Source organism: Lepidochelys kempii, chromosome 27 (genome assembly GCF_965140285.1).
Source record: "Lepidochelys kempii isolate rLepKem1 chromosome 27, rLepKem1.hap1, whole genome shotgun sequence".
In the NCBI taxonomy this organism is placed as follows: domain Eukaryota; kingdom Metazoa; phylum Chordata; order Testudines; family Cheloniidae; genus Lepidochelys; species Lepidochelys kempii.
In genome coordinates this window covers 18,173,102-18,195,629 of record NC_136406.1, presented here as the reverse complement: position 1 = coordinate 18,195,629, position 22,528 = coordinate 18,173,102, and the positions used below count along the sequence as shown (strand labels likewise).

Here is a 22,528-nt window from a genome sequence, read left to right as displayed (position 1 = left end):
TTTCCACTTCTTGCTTTCTTCTATATCTGAAGTCATAAAAACCTAAACAAAACTGCAAATATAGGCGTTTTCAAACTGCCTCCTGCAGACCAGAAGAACATTGCCGTGTAACTGAGGCAGCTATGCATTTACCTAACTTGCTCCAGAGTAGCAGGGAGACGAGGGGAGAACTGCCCAACGCTGTAGGTCTCAGAGACACATAGAACAGGTCTCCGCAACTTCAACAAGACATGATTAGGATCATGTGCATACGTCCCCGCCTCACACGATTCACAGATACTGTAGGCTGGGCACACACTGCAAAGGAAGTAAAGGCAAGCAGGTTACTTAAAAGTAAATAAAGGAGTGGGGTGTGTGCGCGCGCGCGCACCCTCATACGGGCAACACCCCCATCTCCCTAAAGCAGCAAATCACTGTATCAGAACCTCTGCATATTAGGCAAGACTACTTGTGTGGAGCAGGGGTCGGATCCATCATTTGTGCAGCCACCTCTATCGGGAACATTCTTTCCAAGCCAACCCCATCCAAGACATTGAGTCATTTCCTCTTTAGTGTCACATCTTAAGACATGCCTTACTCAACTTATGAGTGACTGACTGCAGATTGTTTTGCGACAGAGGGTAAGAAAGACTAAGCAAAATTCTCTGTAAAATATACTGCAGTACAGTGGATGATACAGTGTAGGGGACAGGACACCAGAGCTCTTAGCAGCCTCCCAGGGCTGTAAAGCAGATGTACTGATGAAATGAAATCAGTGGAAGTATCTCAATCTGTATGCTCTGAGTGACAGAGGAAATATACATCAGATTGAACTATGTCAATTGCTACAGTTGCTATTTAGGCCATAAAAGAACCAAGTATTTATTTGTACAGGAACTCAAAGGGCAGCTGCCCCTTTTTATGGGATGTGTGTTATCGCACAGCACTTAGATACCCATCAGTATGATCCTTATAAATGTATTTGTAATGCAGGGTTCAGGGCTTGGAATTCTCATGTGGCGATGGAAAAGAAGAGGAGAAAAAAAAAGGTGCACCAGCCGAGTAACCAATCACGGCCCACAAGAGAACGATGTACGAAAGACCTCATGATCTCCGATCTAGGCCCGTATGCCACTGGGAAAGTTGCCAGATCACCAAAAGCACATGTACTGGAACAGTTGCTGATTATGCAAGACATGCAGCAATGGACACGGGGCATCTGAGACCAGGATCACACCTTGTGGATTCAAACTTTTGAGGTTTTTCCAAGTTCCAACAATTTCTCATCCTATAAAGCACAGGCATGCAACATGGATGTGTCACTCTTCTGAACAAGCAGATGCCATCAGACTGTACCTGCACTGGTAGCGGATCCCCACAATCCGGGTGTGGCAGTTGCTGCAGGAGATTAGCCAGTCACACTGGCTGCCTTGTGTCGACTGGGTCTCTGGAGCGGGATGTGGTGTTACGGTGGAGCTGCTGGATGAGTCTGGGGGCCGATGATGAAGGATGAGCGTCTCACTTAGTTTTTGCTCAAGTTTCTCAACAGTTTCTTTAACTACTCGTTCCCTAAACTGAGGAAAAGAAGGTGGTCACCAATGGCACCTGCCTGGACAACTTTAGGTTTTGGTCCACATAGTCCCAATATCCCCAATTTTTAAGACAAAAAGTTCATTGTTAATTCCTTTTCCTCTCTTGGCATCTTCCAGGCTGAAATCAGTGGAGTATCATCCTCAGAGAGCCAGTTGGCTTTTTACAAAATACCAAACCACTTATTTTAACGAATCAAGTTTGTAGCAGAAAAGCTAACAGAAGATTCTAAATACTGACTCTATGGCACAGCTTCCTAGGCAGGTCAGGTAACTCTGGGAGTTAGGTAAGTCTAGAATTTTCCCTTAAACTCAGGGTTTGCATGGATCTTCCCAGACAGCAAGCAGGTCTTCAGCCTTCATTTTTAGAAGATCCCTAAAAGTCTGAATCTTTACTTACCTCATAAATAAGCGGCTGCTTAGTTTGTGGTGCTATTATTACAGGGATCATTATTACTTGGATTAGTTCAGGAAGGAAGTAGCTGATTATTCCTGGCTAGTTATCTCTCCTGTGAGCTTGTGTATTAAGGAGCTGATCGACAACAACATTAATATCCATGTTAACAGTCTATATGTTCTACTCACTGGTCTCCTAGGAAGCGTTACCTTTAGTGGCCTAGCCTCTCTTAATTGTTCTGTTTATGTTGTGGTTCAAAGTCTTAAGAAGCCCTGAGGGATACACCTGTTGAACTGGTCAAACAGGACATTCTAAGAGTGACACCATATTATATGCAAGTTCTTCCGGACAATGACTAGCATGAGATCCTAAGGGCTGTGTGGAATGCAACATGGATTCTACTGTGGCAGTCTCCCAATGGAAAGTGAGAATCCCTAAACTACTCCAACCCTTGTCAAAGCTAAGATTATTTAAAATCAGATTGGAAAACATTTGTAAATGTTCAACAAGGAACAATCCAGCTTTGACAAGGGATAGAGCAGTTGTAACTTTCAGCGTGGACCATATCTTAGGCAACAGCTACATTACAGAATTGTAGTGGTTTCTTGATATTTAGAAGCCAAGTGCCATCTGCTTTAAGGAAACCAGATTAACCAGACCTATACTTGTAAGAAACAAAATCCTCCCCGCATCCCCCACAGTGTCTCACATAAACCTTTGAGAGGACAAAGATCCAGGGAAACACTTACTGATTCCAAGTAGCTAGTAAACCACTCTGGAGGCTTTTCATTGGTTCCTTCAGCTTCGTTGCGATTTACCTTTTGCTGTAGAGCCAAAAATAAATTGCAAACCTTAAATACATAATTTCCTTGTATGTATCTCCTATCAATTTGGGATTAAGCAGCAAAAACCCCAACTCCAAATACATTCCTTTCCCCTTCCCCCCCAGCCCCATGAACAGCCAGGAGAGTTCAGAACATATTCCCCTCAAACACCTTTCACCCTGAAACTCTGTTTATGGTATGTCTACACTACGAAATTAGGTCGAATTTATAGAAGTCGGTTTTATGTATTCGAGTGTGTGAGTCCCCACAGTAAATGCTCTAAGTGCATTAAGTGCATTAACTCGGAGTGCTTCAACAGTACCGAGGCAAGCGTCGACTTCTGGAGTGTTGCACTGTGGGTAGCTATCCCACAGTTCCCGCAGTCTCCGCTGTCCATTGAAATTCTGGGTTGAGATCCCAATGCCTGATGGGGCTAAAACATTGTCGCGGGTGGTTCTGGGTACATGTTGTCAGGTCCCCCTTCCCTCCCTCCGTGCAAGAAAGGGCAGACAATCGTTTTGCGCCTTTCTTCCTGGGTTACCCGTGCAGAAGCCATACCACGGCAAGCATGGAGCCCGCTCAGCTCACCGTCACCATATGTCTCCTGGGTGCTGGCAGACGTGGTACTGCATTGCTACACAGCAGCAGCAACCCATTGCCTTATGCCAGCAGACGGTACAGTAGGACTGGTAGTCATCATCGTCATGTCCGAGGTGCTCCTGGTCGCCTCTGTGAGGTCGATCAGGAGTACCTGGGCAGACATGGGCGCAGGGACTAAATTTGGAGTGACTTGATCAGTTCATTCTCTTTAGTCCTGCAGTCAGTCCTATTGAACCATCTCATGGTGAGCAGGCAGGCAATACGGATTGCTAGCAGTCCTCTTGTACCATCTTCTGCCAGGCAGGCAAGAGATGAGGATGGCTAGCAGTCCTATTGTACCATCTTCTGCCGAGCAGCCATGAGATGTGGATGGCATGCAGTCCTTCTGCACTGTCTGCTGCCAAAGATGTAAGAGATAGATGGAGTGTATCAAAACAAGAAATAGACCAGATTTGTTTTGTACTCATTTGCAAACCCCCCCCCCCCGCCTAGGGGGCTCATTCCTCTAGGTCACACTGCAGTCACTCACAGAGAAGGTGCAGCGAGGTAAATCTAGCCATGTATCAGAGGCCAGACCAACCTGCTTGTTCCAATAGGAACAATAACTTAGGTGCACTATTTCTTATTGGAACCCTCCGTGAAGCCCTGCCTGAAATACTCCTTGATGTAAAGCCACCCCCTTTGTTGATTTTAACTCCCTGTAAGCCAACCCTGTAAGCCATGTCGTCAGTCGCCCCTCCCTGTGTCAGAGCAACGGCAGACAATTGTGCATCTGAGTTGAGAGTGCTGTCCAGAGCAGTCACAATGGAGCACTCTGGGATAGCTCCCAGAGGCCAATACCGTCGAATTGTGCCCACAGTACCCCAAATTCGACCCGGCAAGGCCAATTTAAGCGCTTATCCACTTGTCAGGGGTGGAGTAAGGAAATCGATTTTAAGAGCCCTTTAAGTCGAAATAAAGGGCTTCATCGTGTGGACGGGTGTAGGTTTACATCGATTTAACGCTGCTAAATTTGACCTAAAGTCCTAGTGTAGACCAGGGCTCAGTCTCCTAGAAGACCACTGGAAGCCTCGTAAGCAAGCCACTGTCTGCATACACTAGAAGTTTACTGGCAAAGAGTCCTGTGGCACCTTATAGACTAACCGACGTATTGGAGCATAAGCTTTCGTGGGTGAATACCAATGCTCCAATAAGTCGGTTAGTCTATAAGGTGCCACAGGACTCTTTGGCGCTTTTACAGATCCAGACTAACACGGCTACCCCTCTGATAAAAGTTTACTGAAAGCTTCCTCCATTATTAGCATTAGCTGCAAAATTACACACTGAAAGCTAGAGAAAATTACTTGAGAGCCGCTAGTTTGTAGCTGAGAATTACAGAGGGAATCAAGGCTTTAGGAATCTAACAATCGCACCTCTTCTAATGTTTAAGACCCCGTCCTCGACATTAAGGATTCCTTCATCCTAATATCGGACCAAAAAAAAAATCCCTCCTCAGTTGCATCCAATCAACTTTACTGATTTCAGTGGGTTTGAACAAGTGTGACTGAGGGGCAAAATTTTGACTCAAGCCTCCATCTCATGTACAGGTAGATGACTACCAGCCTGCAATAATAGGCTATCAAGTGAAACATTTCAAAATCATTTGTTTTGAACAATACAGCTTTGTATCCTACCTGTGCTGTGGTTTCCCTTTCAGCCTTTAAGTCCTGCCCTAAGGCCTGAGCAAGCATGGAATAGTGTGAGAGAGGTCTCTTTCCATCTTTGGGAATGGATAGTTTTTCTAACCCAGCTTTTTCACAGACTTGCGTGGAACAGGAATGCGAAGTTTCACTTGGAAGGGAGTTTACTTGATACACTTTCATTTGGAGCTGATTTCCTTGTGTAACTGCAATCTAAGTGAACAGTGCGTGATACATACACTTTCCATTCTTGCCATTTCACAAGCAACAAGCAAGTTTTCCTACAGAAACATACTACAATGGTATGACAGAAAAGCCAAAAAAGCAAGTGACATGCCAGACTACAGTCAGCTGGTCTCTATTACCAAATAAAATAATTAGAAAGTCATAATATAAATGGAACGGAAAGCAGACAGAGCTTCTGTAGGTTTTGCTAAATCCACAACAGAGCAGTTTATCTGACCTGATAAACAGGATGACTAGGAAGAACTTTAGCCCTGGAGCAGTCAGGAGATTACTTCACAGTTCTTTTGTTCTTGAATATTTAAACATTATTTCCAGAACAGAAATTCAAAATTGAACCAAGTGATGAAAGGATTTTTCTTGTGCTAGTTACACAGCAAGTGGTTTACTGTTTACAGCTGCTCTGACAAATTAACCTTAGATTCAGCAGCTGAGCTCATCACCACTGTAGTTTACATTACTCAGGAATGCAGGACTGGAGCTTGTATGTGGTAAGGCCTTTAAGAGCCTGGAAGACCATGCGTCGGAGTCTCTTTTGCATTCTCTGAATATTGTTTTGTTTTTTAAGACGGGAAACATTTGGGAAGTCAGTGTAACAATATTTTGGCCTGGAAGAACTATTCTAATAAAGTCTTCAAACTAGCATCTAAAACTAGAAAACTTTACAACCAGGTTGTTCTGATTCCCCACATGCCAGATAGCCTGAGAAAAATCCAGCACTATGTGGATTTCAAATATAGAGATTTTTTAAGATATCAGAAAACGTTACAGGGACCAGTTACCTTCAGAGCTTCTTCATATTCCTCTAAAAGAAAAAAGAAGAAATGCGTGAATACTTCCATGTCCTAGACATAACATGGGGCATTTAGCATGTGCTATTTGGGTTCCTGTGTCAGGAAGTGGTTGCTCTTCCTCAGGGACACGATAGCATTTAAAGGGCCTTCTGCAATTTACAAAGTAGCACAAAAGACGGTATATGCATCTGCAATCTGGCAATGTAAAATTTCTCCCTTCATTTCTACTCATTTCTCATAATTCCCATACAACCAGCCAATGGATCACCAAAAAACCCTTAGAACTCCGCAGAAGACCTGAGCGTCAGGACCTACCCAGGTAGAAATTCATGACATCAGCAGCCTTGATGGACCAAACAGCCCTTCATTTGTGAAGAGCTTGAGCAAGGAACATGATAAAGCCAGCAACCAGCACCCAAGCATGGATTCCCCATCCAGGGAACTTTAGGGGGAGGAATGATCAGATGCCACTCACACAGAACAAAAGCAGGACAATTCCATGAGAGCAACAGAACTAGCCAACACTCCACAAGCCTTTTAACAATTTAAAAACCATCTCTCTACATAGCTTCCAGCAAAGTTAATAAGTCAGGGAGACACCAGAAGGATGGTTAAAAGGGGAGTCTTAAGACTAGCAGTGCTATAGATTTTCAGAAGCCCAGACCCTCCCTCTTCACCACTGAGATGCCCTGAATTGGCACGGCCTAGCAGTACCACATTTCCCCAGAAACTTAAGCAGAGCTATTACTTTACTAAAAATAATAAACCAAGTATGAAAAGCAAAGTAATACCTTACCTTCGCTATTGATAGAGACCTGTGAAGAGAAATAATAGTGAGCAAAAGCCATCATGTCATTAATATTTCCTATTATTACTCCCCATATGTTCCAACAACTACATTTGAAAATTTATTTTCAAATAAAATTCTCTTATTCAGAATTTCAGAAACACGGTCTTACTTCTGTTACCTCATTCTCAATCTCCACCCAGGTGTTATTTCATCCAGCTGCATCTTGTTATTAACATAGATTGTATGCTCTTTGGGTCTTTCTACTAGATTTGTATACCAATCCCCAGCTGAGGCCTCGAGGCACTACTAGAACACAAACACAATCCTGTCTACGAGAAGCAAGTTGGAGAAGATTCCATCCGTGTCTTTGGGCCATTGACAGAAACCTATTACCTTTCACGGTGTAATGCTCAACTGAATTAGACACAAGCCAGCCCCATCTCCTACAGTTTGCCCGATTAGTAAGTGTGCACAGAAAAGTTATTAATCCGTTGCATAAAATAGATCCTATTTCATCACTACAGACTGTTGATTCTGAAGATCCTGGGCAATGAGTCATCAGTTAGCATTTTGGAATGAAGTTTAACAAGAGAGCACCTAGTCTTCATAGGTGTGCCTTAAATGATAAAGGGAGACTCCATTCCTGTAATCTTTTTCTGGAGACAACACAATACTGATCTGTTTGTTAAAGTACCAAAAAGGGCTTTCCTCAAAGCTTCCAGAAGTGTTTGCTTTTCTCCCAGCATACAAGAGCAGCTGTGAGCTATCCAACAGGGGTAGTGTTCAGGAGCTTTCTGAGAGTTTTACTGTGATCTCTAACTATATATTGAGAGGCAGTGAGTGGGTCAGGTTATGCTATGCAGCTAGTTACCCAAAAACAATAATTACAAATAGGCAATTTACTCACTCAGAAGGGAAGCATCACTTCACAGAGATCATGGAGTTTGAATAAGACATGCAAAGAATTTGAATGCTTCACGTCATAGAAATAAGCCTAAATTTTCCATGAGAAAGGGCATGGACTAAGGAGCTAGGGCTTTGCAGTGGCTGACAACACAAGTAGCTACAACCCTGTGAGTCTCCAGGAACAGGAACATCCCTCCCACATAACAGCATGGAACTACTATAGGTTTTCACTAGGCCATGGGAGATGGCAGCAGGACTGCATTTTTCCATTTTTTTTTTTTTTTTAAACAGGAACATCTCATTTTACAAGAGGGGAAACCAGCAAAGTGAATCCTCCATGTGGAGCTGCAGAGTTCCAAAAGGAATTAACTCTGACCTGTCTAGCAGCTACAAACCATCAACTTACTGGCCTCACACTAATGTTTCCGGGGGGGAGGGGAGAGATGGATTGGGGGGACGGGGACACAACAGGAATCACTAACATAAGTACCTCATCATTATCGTCATCCATGTATTTGATCTGAATGTTGCTTAGATCAAATGAAACTTTCACCTGCAAGTAAAATTACAAAGAGTGAGACAGGAACATGGTCATTCTCAGTTAGTCATAGTTATTAATAGGGGAGACTGTTAAACTCTCCCCTCCCATTGTCTCTCATTTGAGATCAATCAAGTTTTATGAAATCCATTTTTCTGCAGTCAAATTACATCCCTCTCTAGGCCTTACACAATTTAAATACCCATCATGACCAAGGGCAATACTCCCCTTTGATCCCTTCTTCGTTAGTTAATATGCACCTAACCCAAGCTTCATTCAGCAACCTTTCCACTGAAACAGGATTTACACAAGGTTAATGGTCCTATTCTGTGTAAACACCCTGCAGTAAAGAAAGGCTGAGGCAAACTATTTTTAAGCACCTGCACTTTTACACAAACAAGCAATCAGGAGACAGTTTACTCCTGAAGAGCCTTTATTTGACATACCTGCTTTACTTGTCCCCTTGGGTTTCCAGATACTGAAGCCACATAAGCACTCAGAGTAAAGTACCTTACTCTTGCATTACCCACTACCTGATACTCTGCTCTGTGGGACCACACAGAATCTCTAATTTCAAGTGTTTCAGATTCAAGAAAATGGTTCCATGCAGCCATTCTGTATTTTGCATTAGCAGAAGACCTTGAATGGCTCCAAATGAGCCATAAACACAGGCAGATGCTTCTTATTGCGATAAGTCTTTGAGGTCCATGTATGTTTCCAAAATTATGAAATTTAAATAAGTAAACAATCCTTTTCTTTCCCGTAGCAGATTCAAATCTCTCTACTTGACATGAGGAATAATTACATATGGGCCAGTTTTCTGCAATTCTGAACCTAGTAGAGACAACCAGTGGGGACGGAAGACACATGAAAGCTGAGTTTCTTATACTGTAGTTTCCTGAGAACTTGAGCAACTCTCCAGTGAAATAACTACAATCAGTGTAGCGGATCAGGCCAATAAATGCAGTTGTCCTCAAGAATATACCCCAGAATCAGTACCTTTGAACAGTGGTCTCAGCACTCCTAATAGAATCCCTCTCTGCAGGTTTATCATTGCCATTTTATCAATAAATTATCTGCAAAGCTCCCCGTTGAGAGGCTGCAATACTGAATGTTTTGGAGCATCTGCCCCAGCACTCAAGTATCTCAGTGGAGCTATAGGAAGCACTGCAAATTGACTCATGTCCCTCACTCCCGGTGTGAGTAGGAGATGGGAGTACAGACCTGATGGTCCTGTCCTTTCCTTCCCTTTAGAAACATCGGAATAGCTTGTCATGCCAATAAAGTATTCTGAATCTGAACTACAACTCCTCCCAGAGTATTACAGTGCAGCTCTCAAGGGAGTTAGAGCTGTTTAGTTCCTGAATACAAGGATGAGTGAGAGCTGTGAAGCAGGGCCCTCTCCCAAGATGCACCATTCAAAGATCATAGCCAAGTCTTATATAGTGATTGAAAGTAGAGATGTAAGCGGATAACTGCCCATTATGTCAAGAAGAACATAAACAAATCAAAAAGGAAAAAGATGGGAAGTTATTGCAGGTGGAAAAGAATTTGGTGCATTATTTCTGCTATGGCTAATGGAATTGTGAACTCTCCCAGACAGCTATGCCAGTGAAAGCATTTAACTATAAAATGTTGGAAATGCAAATCCAAGCTAACACTTTTCAGTGACCAGTCACCTAACGTATATGATATACAGATTGGTACAAGTGATTGTGAGAGTCCACACACACAGCTTATATGCAAGATAAGCACTTGCGTCCAAAAGGTAAACCAGTCCATAAAAGAGCACTAACATAACAAGAAGCTGATAACTCATGTCAGCATTTCCACTGCACCTCAGAACAAAGATCAAGTTTCAGGAGAACCAGTCAGAGCCAAGGCAGAGAACCATTAAGGTACATTTCAGAGTAACAGCCGTGTTAGTCTGTAGTCGCAAAAAGAAAAGGAGTACTTGTGGCACCTTAGAGACTAACCAATTTATTTGAGCATGAGCTTTCGTGAGCTACAGCTCACTTCCTCGGATGCATACCGTGGAAACTAAGGTGCCCCAAGTACTCCTTTTCTTATTAAGGTACATTATTTCCTTATGTCTATTTTGGTAGGGAAGAGAATTAAGAAGTTGAGGACAAGACAGTGCATTTGATAGTAGAAAATGCCTAAATTTGAATCCTTAGTAACTGTTAGTGCTGTGGAAAAGAACAGGATATGGAGACATTACCTCTTACTTTCAGACAAGCCAAATGAAAGATTCCAACTTTCACAATAAAATATAATTTCACCCCAAAACTAGCCAGTTGCAACCAATTTTAGAAAACACAATCAATGATAAAAGGGGGTGAGATTTAGAGAGATGAAGAGACAAAAAACAGATGATAGCATGATTATGACTCCTAAAGCTGAAAAGGAAAGGGAGAGAAGCTTCATTTTAAAAGTTTTCACCGATTAATCAAACATAAGAACTTCACTATGATTTTCAAATAACATAACCAAATTGGATTAGTATTCAAGGCAACCTGAGTTTTAGATTAAGTTTACTAAGGCCACGTCTACACTGTATCAGCCATGTGCTCCTAGTGTGGATGCAGTTTATAGCAGCAAAGCTGCACTTTTACCATACTGCCACCACTAAAGAAAACAAAATACACCAGTAAATGTGCAGTTTTGCCAGTATAACTGCATCTACGCTAGGGGCTTCTATGGGCACAGCTACGTTGACCAGAGATGCTTCTCTTCGCACCCCTGACCAACACAGCTACGCTGGCAGAAATATGTAGCATAGACATAGCTAATAGCTTAATGAAATTTAGAGGACCCTGTGTTTAACTGCATCAATAAAACGAACTTTAAGAACTTCTTCACAGTGGCAATTATCTATTTCAGTGGTTCCCAAACTTGTTCCGCTACTTGTGCGGGGAAAGCCCCTGCCAGGCCGGTTTGTTTACCTGCCGCATCAGCAGGTTCAGCTGATCGCCCACGGTTCGCTGCTCCAGGCCAAAAGGGAGCTGCTGGAAGCGGCAGCCAGTATGTCCCTTAGCCTGCGCCGCTTCCAGCGGCTCCCTTTGGCCTGGAGCAGTGAACTGCGGCCACTGTGAGCTGCGATCGGCCGAACCTGCGGACTTGGCAAGTAAACAAACCGGCCCGGCAGGGGCTTTCCTTGCACAAGCGGTGGAACAAACTTGGGAACCACTGATCTATTTTAACATTCCCTTTAATTTGCTTTTCTCAAAAGAAATACAATTGCCTATATTAAAAATAAAAGTTCTTTAATTCCTAGATTTCTATAAAAGTTTAGTATACAGGATCCATCAATACAATTCCAAAACTCACCATGGCTTCCACATCAGCCCAGGTAGTGTTTGATGAATCTGAAACCAGGAAACTCTGAGTCTCACCTCTAAAAGTCACACTGAGGTTTACCTGGGGCTCCATGCTGTGGGGCTATGGAAAAAGAAAGACTGTTACCCTAAAATATGTTAAGACACTTCAGGCCAAATCCTCTTCTGGGGAAACTGAATGCAACTCCACTGACTTCACTGGAATTGTGAATTTAGTCCTTAATATTTAAGGTTTGAACAAAGATGGTTAAAACAACAGAGGTGATCTTAATTGAAACTCTTGCAGCACTTTTGTTAGTCCAGGAATTAACAATACTTTGCCTTTAGAAATGACAGGTTTGTTCACACAAAGGACACACGAATTTTCAGCCATTTCTCTTCACAAATTGGCCACCCAACAGAGAGTTCAAACAGAGTCTTGGCTCCATGTCAATCCTGGAAATTTGCTACACCTCTTCCAACAACTATTTACATTGCAACCTAGAGTCAGGTGACTAGCAGCAACTCCTTCTCTCAGTCCTCAGTGGGCTAGGATGTATTCATGATTGATTGATCGATCACACAGCTGAGTGCGTGCATCACTGCCCTTTCAGGCGATGTCCACACAGCTTTTCTCTGTGCTTAAGGTAACCAAGTTTTTCTGACACTCTGTTGTTTAGTCAATACATTTGTGAGAAGCAGGAAACAATATCTAGGTTTTGCAGAACTTGCATTAATCCCATTTCAGAGTAGCAGCCGTGTTAGCCTGTATTCGCAAAAAGAACGGGAGTTCTTGGGGCACTTTAGAGACTAATAGATTTATCTGAGCATAAGCTTTCGTGAGCTACAGCTCACTTCATCCACTGAACGCATCCGATGAAGTGAGCTGTAGCTCACGAAAGCGTATGCTCTAATAAATTGGTTAGTGTCTAAGGTGCCACAAGTCCTCCTGTTCTTTTTATTAATCCCATTGCTGCTAGAGCCTGCTTAGAGCACTAGGCAAGGCCGCCTGCGGTCCGGGAGTCTGCTCCCAGGCCAATTGCCAGGGGAAGCTGCCCTACAGCGGATGCCAGCGGTGAGAGGGCTGCCCAGCTCCTCGATAGGATTTAAAGCCAAGGCCACTCCTTTCAAACCCGGACGCCCAGAACCCAGCTTTCAGGAGCTGAGCGGTCTCTGGGACAGCAGCGACCGGAGCTCGGCACCCCCACAAGGCAGAGAGGGGGCCTGACTCCAGGGGAGGGACACGCGGGCCCGCGGGCGGCCAGGACGCGAGAGCGCAGCGCCCCGTCCGCGCCCGGGGGCCGAAAGCGGTGACGGGCTCGGCAGAGGGCACAGAGGCGGCTGGGGGGCAGAGGGTCAGGCCGGGCCCAGGGCACGGGGCAGAGCTGGCCGGGCCGAGGGGCCAGTCGAGGCCCGCGGGCCGACCCCGGGCCGGACAGCCACGTACGTGGCCGGGGGTGACGCTGCCAGCCAAGGGGCGCGGACAGCCCGGGGGCCTGCAGGGAGAGCGGCCCGTGACCCGCCCCGGGCACGGGCGGCGGGTCGGGGAGCCGGCTCGGCGTTCAAGGGTCTGCCCCGGGGCCGGGCCGGGCCGGGCCGCCCCGCCGCTGGGGGTCCTTACCCGCCTGCGGCCGCTCCCGGCGGGGACGGGGGACCGCTCCGCGGGACCCTGGGCAGGGGGAGGCTCCCGGCGCCGCTCGCTCCTCCCTGTCGCGAGAGAGGCTCCTAACATGGCGGATTCACCTCACCTAGCCCCGCACCGTTTACTGCCGCCCGATTGGTCCGCGCGCCTGCCACTCACAACCTTCCTCCTTCTGATTGGTCTCCACCATGAGGGGTGGAGCCACGTTTTTGGGGACCATAACAATAAACAAGACGGGAGCGGGAGGCTGGGTCCGGGGCGGAGCGGTTTCCGACACCCTCCACTTCCGGGGTGAAGTGCCGCTGCCGGCATGCAGCCGCCTGAGGACGGCAACTCCCGGCACGCACAGCGTCGTCTCCCCAAAGGCCAGCGCCCGACGTTCCCCACCTCACCCGGAACCGCGACTCCCAGGATGCCTCACTCTGGCTACTACAGTTCCCAGCATACACCACTCCCCAGAGGGGCTGGCCTGCGCAGTGCATGCTGGGAGTCGTAGTCCTTGTTGGGGCGGCATGTACCTCCTAGGCTGGGCCTAGCTCCAAACATGGCCCCGCTCGGTGAGGGAATCCAGGCCTGCTGGAACGGCAGGCCTCACAGCTCGCTTTACGCCCGTGACGGAATAAACAAGCCCAAAGGTCACATGGGGCAGCACAGCCAATCAGCTGCTGTTCGTCTACCCTACGTGACCCTCACTTCCGGGTGCGCGAACAGTCATGTGGCTGTAGTGGAGCCAATAAGGAGAAACTTTTCTCCCCACGTGACGCGAACTGAAACGTGTGATTGGCTGCTTAGGTGCGGTGGTTTCCTAGGTGATGGAAAGGGCGCGAAATGCCTTCGGAGCGACTGAGGCGTGAGAAGTTTGGAAAGTGAGTGTGCGAGAGGAGCAGGGGTGGGGGAGGGTGTCAGGGCCGGAGGGGGGGGGTGTGGGGTGGTGGGCAGGGCGGGGGGTAACGCCTGGGGTGGGGGAAAGGAAAGAGGCAGTGTATGGGCCGGGACGGGTAGGCCCCAAGCTGGCAGGGCTCGGGCGTGGAGTGCATGTGTGGGGTAGGCCTCAAACTGGTAGGACTCATGGGTGGGGCAGGGCCTGGGGCAGGGGAGGCCCTTAATTGGCAGGGCTTGTGGGTGGCACAGGGCGCAGGCAGCGTTTGGGGATGGGGGTGCATGTGTGGGGCAGGGCCCTGGGGCAGGGGGTAGGGCCCTAAACTGGCAAGGCTTAGGAGCTGGGGGAGATGTGCAAGGCAGGACCTCTGGGGGCTAGGGGACAAGCTGATGCAAGGGGTAGGCTTGATTCTGGCAAGGTTTAGGGTGGGGGATGATCTGGAGGGATAAGCCCCTAGCTGACAAGGTTTGGGGGTAAGGGGCATGGCGTGACAGGGCCCGGGGTGTAGTGAGTAGGAGCAGGAGAGAGCTCTGTCTGGGGAACTATTACACTCTCTTGGTTTGGCTGCATTGGGCTATTGTTGTCTGAGGGAGGACCCCCACTGTTGTGGTTCTGGGGTGTCGACACACTCATTCTCTTTAAATGACGGGCTGTTGTGATTGCTCTTGGGTTTATCCCTTGGGTTTATCCCTCCTTTCAACTGTTCTGTTTCTGAGGACAGTGCTAGGCTGTCTGCCTCTTGCGCTCTGGCTGATTCTCCCTTGGGTTTTTCTGTGTTAAATTTACACTGAAGCAAGGACAAAAGTAAAGACATTGCTGCCCCCATCTGTCTGAGCTTCAGAACTGAGTCTATGCAATAATCCCTTTCAAGTGAAAAGTCTCAGACCTAGAAACTGCCATCCTTGAATAAGGTGGCACAGAGTGTCCTTTTGGTTCAAAATCTAGATCTGATCCTTCAGGCTAACACTAATCTGAGCTTCTGCAAGTGTCACCTGCTTTTGCTGCTGAGTGCTCACAGTGACTATATCATGTTTTGTTTCTGGTCTCTAACTGCACATTATTTGAATAGCCCATACTTGTAAGAACTAAACTGATTTCATTCAATTTTGATTTGTATACTCTTGCCCTGATACTCATAACTCCAAAAGCTGATTTTATTCCTTGTGTGATCTAATAGGTTTTCCAGATTCCAACTCTACTATGTCAACTACCATTATCAGATAATTTATCATGCTTTCTGCAAGTTAATGTAAGAAATATTAAATGTTTTATGTAAATCTATGGATATTTAGCTTTTCATTAGTTCTGGAAACTGTTCATGTGCAAGGCCCTGATCCTGGAAGCATGAGTCAGTGGAGCTCAGGATTGGGCCTCCTCACAACTAAGGCTATGTCCACATTGCACTTTCATTGGTAAAACTTTTGCCAGTCAAGGGTGTGGAAAAAAATCACACCCCTGATCGACAAAAGTTTTACGGATGAAAAGCACCAGCGTGGACAGCGCTTTGTCAGTGGGAGACGCTCTCCTGCCCACAAAGCTACCCTCGTTGTGGGTGTTTTTATTTTGTCGGCAGGAGAGCTCTCTCCAGCCGACAAAGAGCAGCTACACTGCGTACCTCACAGCGGCATGGCTGTAGTGTGTCACAGCTGTGCTGCTGTAAAGTGCGCAGTGTAGGCATAGCCTAAGATACTTGTGCATACCCTAACCATTTCCTGCTTTGACTATTCTAGCCTCCTCTTCTTGACGTGCACCTCACCCATTTCAGAGTTATGGGTAACAGTATGTTTCCCATAACTCTGAAAGCCCTGTACTTGTTCACTATCCCTCTGCATATTAAGGTCAAATTCTGACCTTCAAGACTGAGATTCGGTTCCTCCCTATATCTTTAATATAGTCTACTTTCATGTCCTAATCTGTTCTGTCCACCAGTGATGCCAGCTTTTGACTTCTCACATAAATCTCTGCTGTTTTCTATGCTGCCTTCTGTGTCTAGAAAACTCAGCTGAAACCTATTCACTAAGGCATTACCCTCGCTGAATCCAGGTCCCTCCTAAAGACTCACATCTGCCCCAAAGCCTCAAAGAAATAAACTAAGTCATATTTTAAATGAAAGCTTGAAAAAAAAGTTGTTCATCAAGAAGTGTACATGAGTTCGCTGAGTCTCCATATGATCTTATTTCTGTTACTTTACCCCACACTACTCTATTCCTCTGTGGTCAGCTTCATATGTAATGTCAAGTCGAAATTGTCAGTTGTAAACTCTTTAGAGCAAGGATCCATGAAATTCTCTGAGGAGCCTAATACATGCTACATAGTACATATTAATGTAGTAATGGTCACATTGCAGGCAAATGTGAATGAGAGATTATGTGCCAGAATAAATTGCAATGACATTTCGTTTTTGTAGATTGTGTTTGGAATTGAGGAATGGACTCGTCTGTGGCTGCCATTGGAGATGTGCAAAGTGTGCTTTTGGCTATGCAGAAGAACTTGGAGTGCCCAATATGGTATGTCAGGAGAATAATCTGGACTTCATACTATGCAGTGAATTATGACACATTGTTTATTAACTTTTTTTTCTTGTATTCAAACATTACTTACTCTACGCACAGCCAGAAAAACACACAGAATAGTTGGGGCCATTTGGATAATGAATATTTGGGTTTTGTGAGGTCCAAGCATTCCGTATCTCAGAGAGCTTATTGAGAAAATATTTGCATCTGCTCGGATCTAAGCATGAAGAGTTAAAAACAGCACCTGGATACATGCAACAAACGTGTTCTAACAAATCCTGCCTTTATTAACGAGGAAGCATGAACCTCCCTTAACTATTCAGTAGTGGGGGAAAAAAACTGGCACTGGCTGGATCCAAGTGCTGCTTGTGAGAGAGCCTGGATCCAGCCTGTTTGTCTCTACACAAGGTACATAGTCCTTTAAAACAAGCAGGATGTTAAAATGTTAAGGGTCAGAGTTAAAGCCAGGAAATTCAGAATTCTTGATGAACTTAGGACAGACTCTTAATTTCTAAGAACCACATATGTGGTAGATTTTGCATTTAATAGCAAACAGTTCAGGGATGAAAGGTCTGAGTTGAGTTTTAAACAAGCTTAACATCTCGCTTTTGCCCCAGTGACTAGAAAATGAGGTGGCCTAACTGCAGTGGACATGTTATAGTATAATCTCTTCCATTGTAAAACCACAGTGTAGAAGACTCTATATTCTTTTAGAGTAACAGCCGTGTTAGTCTGTATTCGCAAAAAGAAAAGGAGTACTTGTGGCACCTTAGAGACTAACCAATTTATTTGAGCATGAACTTTCGTGAGCTACAGCTCACTTCATCGGATGCATACCGTGGAAACTTTATGATGACTCAAGTGTCACTGTACTGCCTCTTCTGGAGCATTTAGGGTGTAATAATCCTGGTGCTTCTTTGGTAAATATCTGAATCACTGCATGATTTGTTATGACAATAAATAGCGAACCATTTGAGAGCGGCAAATATTAAAAGGTCATAATTGCTCAGAGAGAAAATATAATCCAACACAGTTGTCAAGGTTTTGCTTTCAGGTTTGCCTGGTGCTCATTTTCTACCCTGTTCTGTTCTCCATATGTGTATGGAGCTCCTTAAATGACGGTAACAAAAAGGAGTCTGGTGGCACCTTAAAGACTAACAGATTTATTTGGGCATAAGCTTTCGTGGGTAAAAAACCACTTCTTCAGATGCAACAGTACAAATGACAGTAGAATATCTCGTCTGAGGGGAGAGTTTTGCCCAGTGCAATCACCTACTCATTGATGGGAGAACTCTGAGAGGCAACATGGATTTGATTCTTAAAGCGAGCAGCATATTTGCTAGATAATAAGCCATGGAAAAATGCATAGTCTAACTTAAGAACCACTAAGGCAGAGAAACAGTAGATGGCAATCCTAAAAAATACTTCTGGGATTTTACAAAACTTACTAAGCTCTCATGGTGGTAATTATAAAGTGAGCAAAAAGCTATGGATACTGTGGAAGTTGGGTCCATTTATTTTGCATTTTCATGAGAATCTGAGTCATAAAAGTGTAATGTTCTTTCTTTATTACTCTAGCAAATAATCAATTTTAAAAGTTAGGAGACTCATAAAAATTAAGGATGCGGGAATGAGAGTTAATGCTGATGCTGCTTTTTTTACTACTATTGCTGTAGATTTTGCTATTACCAATTATTATTTAGACTCTTTTGCAGCAGAAACTGCTTTATTTGCTTTGACCAAGTAAAAGTCATTTTGATGTAGCCTTTTAATTGGAGTCATTGTGGTACTTGGCAAAGTTTATATAGTATGTTATTCTTCTCTACATTATTCACTGAGTTCATTGAGCTGAAATCCATTTCTGTGGCAGCTGTTGAAAGAAGAATGGTAGCAGTGAACAGAAAATACTTAGCCTGTTCTTACATGCTGCTAATTTCTGAGATTCTGGGATTCTGAATGATCTGAACTCCTGATGTGGATACAAGAACTGTGAAGCCCTTAAGGCTTTCGCAACATGACTCGGCCTGCTAACACCATGCTTGCCTAGGTGTAGGACATTTTATCTAAATAAAGGGAAATTTTTCCACATGTTGAAGGTAGGTTGTACTTGCTGACTTTAAGATGGCTAAAGCCTGGAAACGGTTCAAGTAAATCCCTTAGGAGCGTGTCTCAAAGCCACAACAACAAAGGATTCAGGATCAAAAGTGAGTTAAAGTTTTGAAGCCAGTCCTGTCTTAAGAACAGCTGAAAGAGTTAAAATGATTAAAGCCAAGTTATTTACTGAATGTTGCTTTCTGCACCAGGTGGATTTTGCTACTGTAATTCCCTACTCCATGTATTTCTTTTATTTTTGTACTGAGGCTAGAGCAGATTTGACTATTTTGACCTTGTCTGCCCATGCTCACAAGAAATGTATGATTCCAGCCAGTGTGCCATAACTTAGTTTTGAAAGGTAGCGGAAATGGAATTTAACTGTTATGCTAAAGATCACAGTGTGGCAAAGGACTGTCCCCAGTGGAATCGTTTTTCTAATCCCTTTCTGATTTTCTTTTGCTCTTACTCCTTTCCCTCTGTCCTGCTTAGAAACTTATTTCATATCTTCCCTCTAGCGATGGTTGCTTATGTGTGGGATTGGGGGATGGAAAAGGTGGGTTGGTGGTAGGACATCTTTGAAGTCCTTACTTCCTATTAAAACATAGTATGTACTGGATTTTTGGATGGAAAATGAGGGGCTTAGTAATATCATTCACTGATTGGGCAGGTCCTGTCTTTATGAGCCTTCACCAATCCAAAGGTGGGTGTGTGAATGTTCTTTATGAAACATGTCATCCTGAAAAATAAGATGCTGAACACAGTGCAATGAGCCATTTTAGTAAAAGATGTGGCAGAGGAGGAAATGTCTCTCTTAGCCTGTTAGTCAGTGTTTGCAAGACAAACTACAAGAATGGTTTCAATCCTGTTTTGTTTGTTTTGTTTTTTAAAATTATTATTTTATGTTGGAATTTTCCTGTGTTCTGAGTTTGTTTGCAGGATGTCCGCCTGTTTTGGGTTATAATTACTGTGCTGGAATGTAATTATTCCAGATCTGTGGTATTAGATGAGGATGTGGTACCCTAGCTAGAACTTGCTTTCCAATAACATTGATTTCTGCTCTATGTGCTGTATCTCAAAAAGCAGTAGGGTTGTATCCAAGCAGGGATTGTCTGTTTGCTTCAGAGCTTTGAGTTAATCTAGTCAAGACATGAGAACCATCATAATCATAAAAAGAAAAGGGGGACTTGTGGCACCTTAGAGACTAACAAATTTATTTGAGCCATAAGGTTTCGTGAGCTACAGCTCACTTCGTCGGATGCATTCAGTGGAAAATACAGTGGGCGATTTTATATACCCAGAGAACATGAAACAATGGCTGTTACCATCACTCTCATTACAGTGTGTATGGTAACAGCCATTGTTTCATGTTCTCTGGGTATATAAAATCGCCCCACTGTATTTTCCACTGAATGCATCCGACGATTTTATATACCCAGAGAACATGAAACAATGGCTGTTACCATATACACTGTAACGAGAGTGATGGTAACAGCCATTGTTTCATGTTCTCTGGGTATATAAAATCGCCCCACTGTATTTTCCACTGAATGCATCCGACGAAGTGAGCTGTAGCTCACGAAAGCTTATGCTCAAATAAATTTGTTAGTCTCTAAGGTGCCACAAGTCCTCCTTTTCCTTTTGCGGATACAGACTAACACGGCTGCTACTCTAAAACCTATCATAATCATAGTGCACTTTTTGAGGAGTTTCCAGCATGGTGCAGTCTCTATTAATTAAAGTTGTGCAACTGGACTATTCAGTGCACAGTTTAGGAGTGCTTCTATGTTCCTCACAAACTCTAAGTAGCATCTGCAAGTCACATGTTCTAGGAGATTGGGTCTCATCTCAGCAGGCTAGAGGAATGCTGTCTAATTGGGAATGAAGCTGTTGGCCCTCTGGAAACTACAACCAGTATGGAATGTGGCAACCCATCTCCCCAGCAACATGAGCTACCGCAAAAACATCAAACTTGTCTTCTGCTCTTTTCAGAGGCTCACCATATACTACCATCTCAATTCAAGGACTCAGTCCTAAATGGTTTGAGTCCAGGATATTTAAAAGATCCCTAAAACTCTAGGACGAGGACTACAGATGAAAGCGCTGCTTCTCTGGTTCAATGGAACTATCCAGAGCAAAGATAAAGGTCATTTGTACAGGAGACAGAACTTTCACAGGGGGCTTTATCCAAGACTGGAACAGACTCCCACAGGAACTAAGAACAACCACAGCCATCTCCACCTTCTGCTCTAAATGCAGTGTTCACATCTTTGACCTTGCTTTTGCTAATGTCAATACACAGCACAATGTACTTACATTCAATTGATATAAATAAATAATTTTTAAAAATAGAATAAACCACTCCACACACACAGTTTCCCCTTGGGAGAAAAAGATAATCACACCTGACAGATGCTAGTCATATCACTTGGACTTCTGGAAAATGCTCATATTGCAGTGATGGGGGCCACATAACAACCTGAGTAGAATAGAATTGGTATAGGGAAGGCTTGTATTCCCAGTGTTCCACTCTGACCCCTTGTGGAAAGAGGTTTCAGAGTAACAGCCGTGTTAGCCTGTATTCGCAAAAAGAAAAGGAGTACTTGTGGCACCTTAGAGACTAACCAATTTATTTGGAGTGGAAGAGGACATCTTTTGTAGCTGCAAAACAGCTTGTCCCTTGCCATGCTGAACTGGCATCTCCAGAAAGCATACCTTTTAGGTAGAGAGGAAGAAAGAAAGAAATTGCTTAGAAAAACTAATATTGTGCAATAGGCTGCACAACTGGAAAACTCGGCCACCTTGCCTGGTGCCCAAACAAAAATTATGTTGAATATTCTGCTTTTGTTGGCAAAAATTATGTATTTTTTTTCTAGTTCAATTAATTTTTTGCCTTTCTATCTTTATTTTTGTTGTATTGTCTTTTCAAATGTATAACTGTAAATATTTTTTTTCCTCTTCCAGTTTGGAGTTGATAAAAGAGCCAGTCTCAACAAAATGTGACCATATATTCTGCAGGTGGGCCTCCAAACTTCTTCAGCACATAATGCTCTCTGAGCATACTCTCTCCTATCAATGCTAATGGAGTAGGCTACTTCATAAATTAATGATTAGCTATTTCAAGAGAAGAAAAGCCTTTCCAACTGAGAACTAGTTGCAGCTTCGTAGACCATTTCAGAAACAATTGGCTCAATTTGGTTTAAACTCTGTAGTAATAATGTAGGTACTCAGCTTGACAATGACAGATTTGTACAGATATGAGATTATCCCAGCAAAGTGAAACCTATCAAAATGGGTGCAGCTTTTTAGAAAAAACTATTTCTTCCGTTAAAATGTATTACCAGCATGATTTTTCCTCTTTCTTTTAATAGATTCTGTATGTTTAAACTTCTCAGCAAAAAGAAAAAAGGCCCAGCACAGTGTCCACTGTGTAAGACTGAGGTTACCAAAAGGTAATGTACTCTGGGGACCATGGCGTTGGAGAGAGAGAGAGAGAGAGCAGATCCTGTTTTATGCAAATGTCTTCACCAATAAGGAACAAAAAATTGAAAGAGTAGAAAAATAGGAAGAATTGTCCCTTAGCTTTTTCTGTGACCATCTCCAAAACAGCTGTATGGTTCAGAATCTACTCTTAGGAAATGTTTGTGCTGTAAAATATCTCAGATTTCACAATTGTTTAACCATCACAGGCAGTTTCTGTGCTAAAGCTGTGTTAGAATAATTAAGTATAAAATTATAAGGATAAT

The 22,528-nt window shown here is 44.0% G+C and overlaps 2 protein-coding genes across 9 annotated transcripts in view; one reads left to right on the top strand and one right to left on the bottom strand.

The window, feature by feature from the left end:
• Positions 1–13,696, bottom strand: part of NBR1 (NBR1 autophagy cargo receptor) — a 28,720-nt gene extending 15,024 nt beyond the window's left edge. For 2 of the 4 annotated variants that reach the window (XM_073326072.2, XM_073326074.2), the window contains exons 1-9: positions 13,278–13,395; positions 11,670–11,780; positions 8,292–8,354; positions 6,902–6,920; positions 6,094–6,116; positions 5,063–5,281; positions 2,715–2,789; positions 1,336–1,553; positions 133–297 (exon numbers count right to left, since the gene is read on the bottom strand). In XM_073326072.2, coding sequence (XP_073182173.1) covers positions 133–297; positions 1,336–1,553; positions 2,715–2,789; positions 5,063–5,281; positions 6,094–6,116; positions 6,902–6,920; positions 8,292–8,354; positions 11,670–11,780; positions 13,278–13,388 — 1,004 coding nt within the window. In that variant the 5' untranslated portion in view covers positions 13,389–13,395. The other 2 variants (XM_073326075.2, XM_073326076.2) reach the window with 2 other exon arrangements.
• Positions 13,697–13,997: 301 nt separating this feature from the next.
• Positions 13,998–22,528, top strand: part of BRCA1 (BRCA1 DNA repair associated) — a 50,845-nt gene continuing 42,314 nt past the window's right edge. For 4 of the 5 annotated variants that reach the window (XR_012156404.1, XM_073326066.1, XM_073326069.1 and 1 more), the window contains exons 1-4: positions 13,998–14,164; positions 16,586–16,685; positions 21,747–21,800; positions 22,154–22,234. Coding sequence is in view for 4 of the 5 variants with exons in the window: in XM_073326066.1 (XP_073182167.1) it covers positions 16,606–16,685; positions 21,747–21,800; positions 22,154–22,234 (215 nt within the window). In the remaining variant the exon portion in view is untranslated. Of the gene's footprint in view, positions 14,165–15,355; positions 15,428–16,585; positions 16,686–21,746; positions 21,801–22,153; positions 22,235–22,528 lie in introns of all 5 variants that reach the window. The other variant, XM_073326067.1, reaches the window with a different exon arrangement.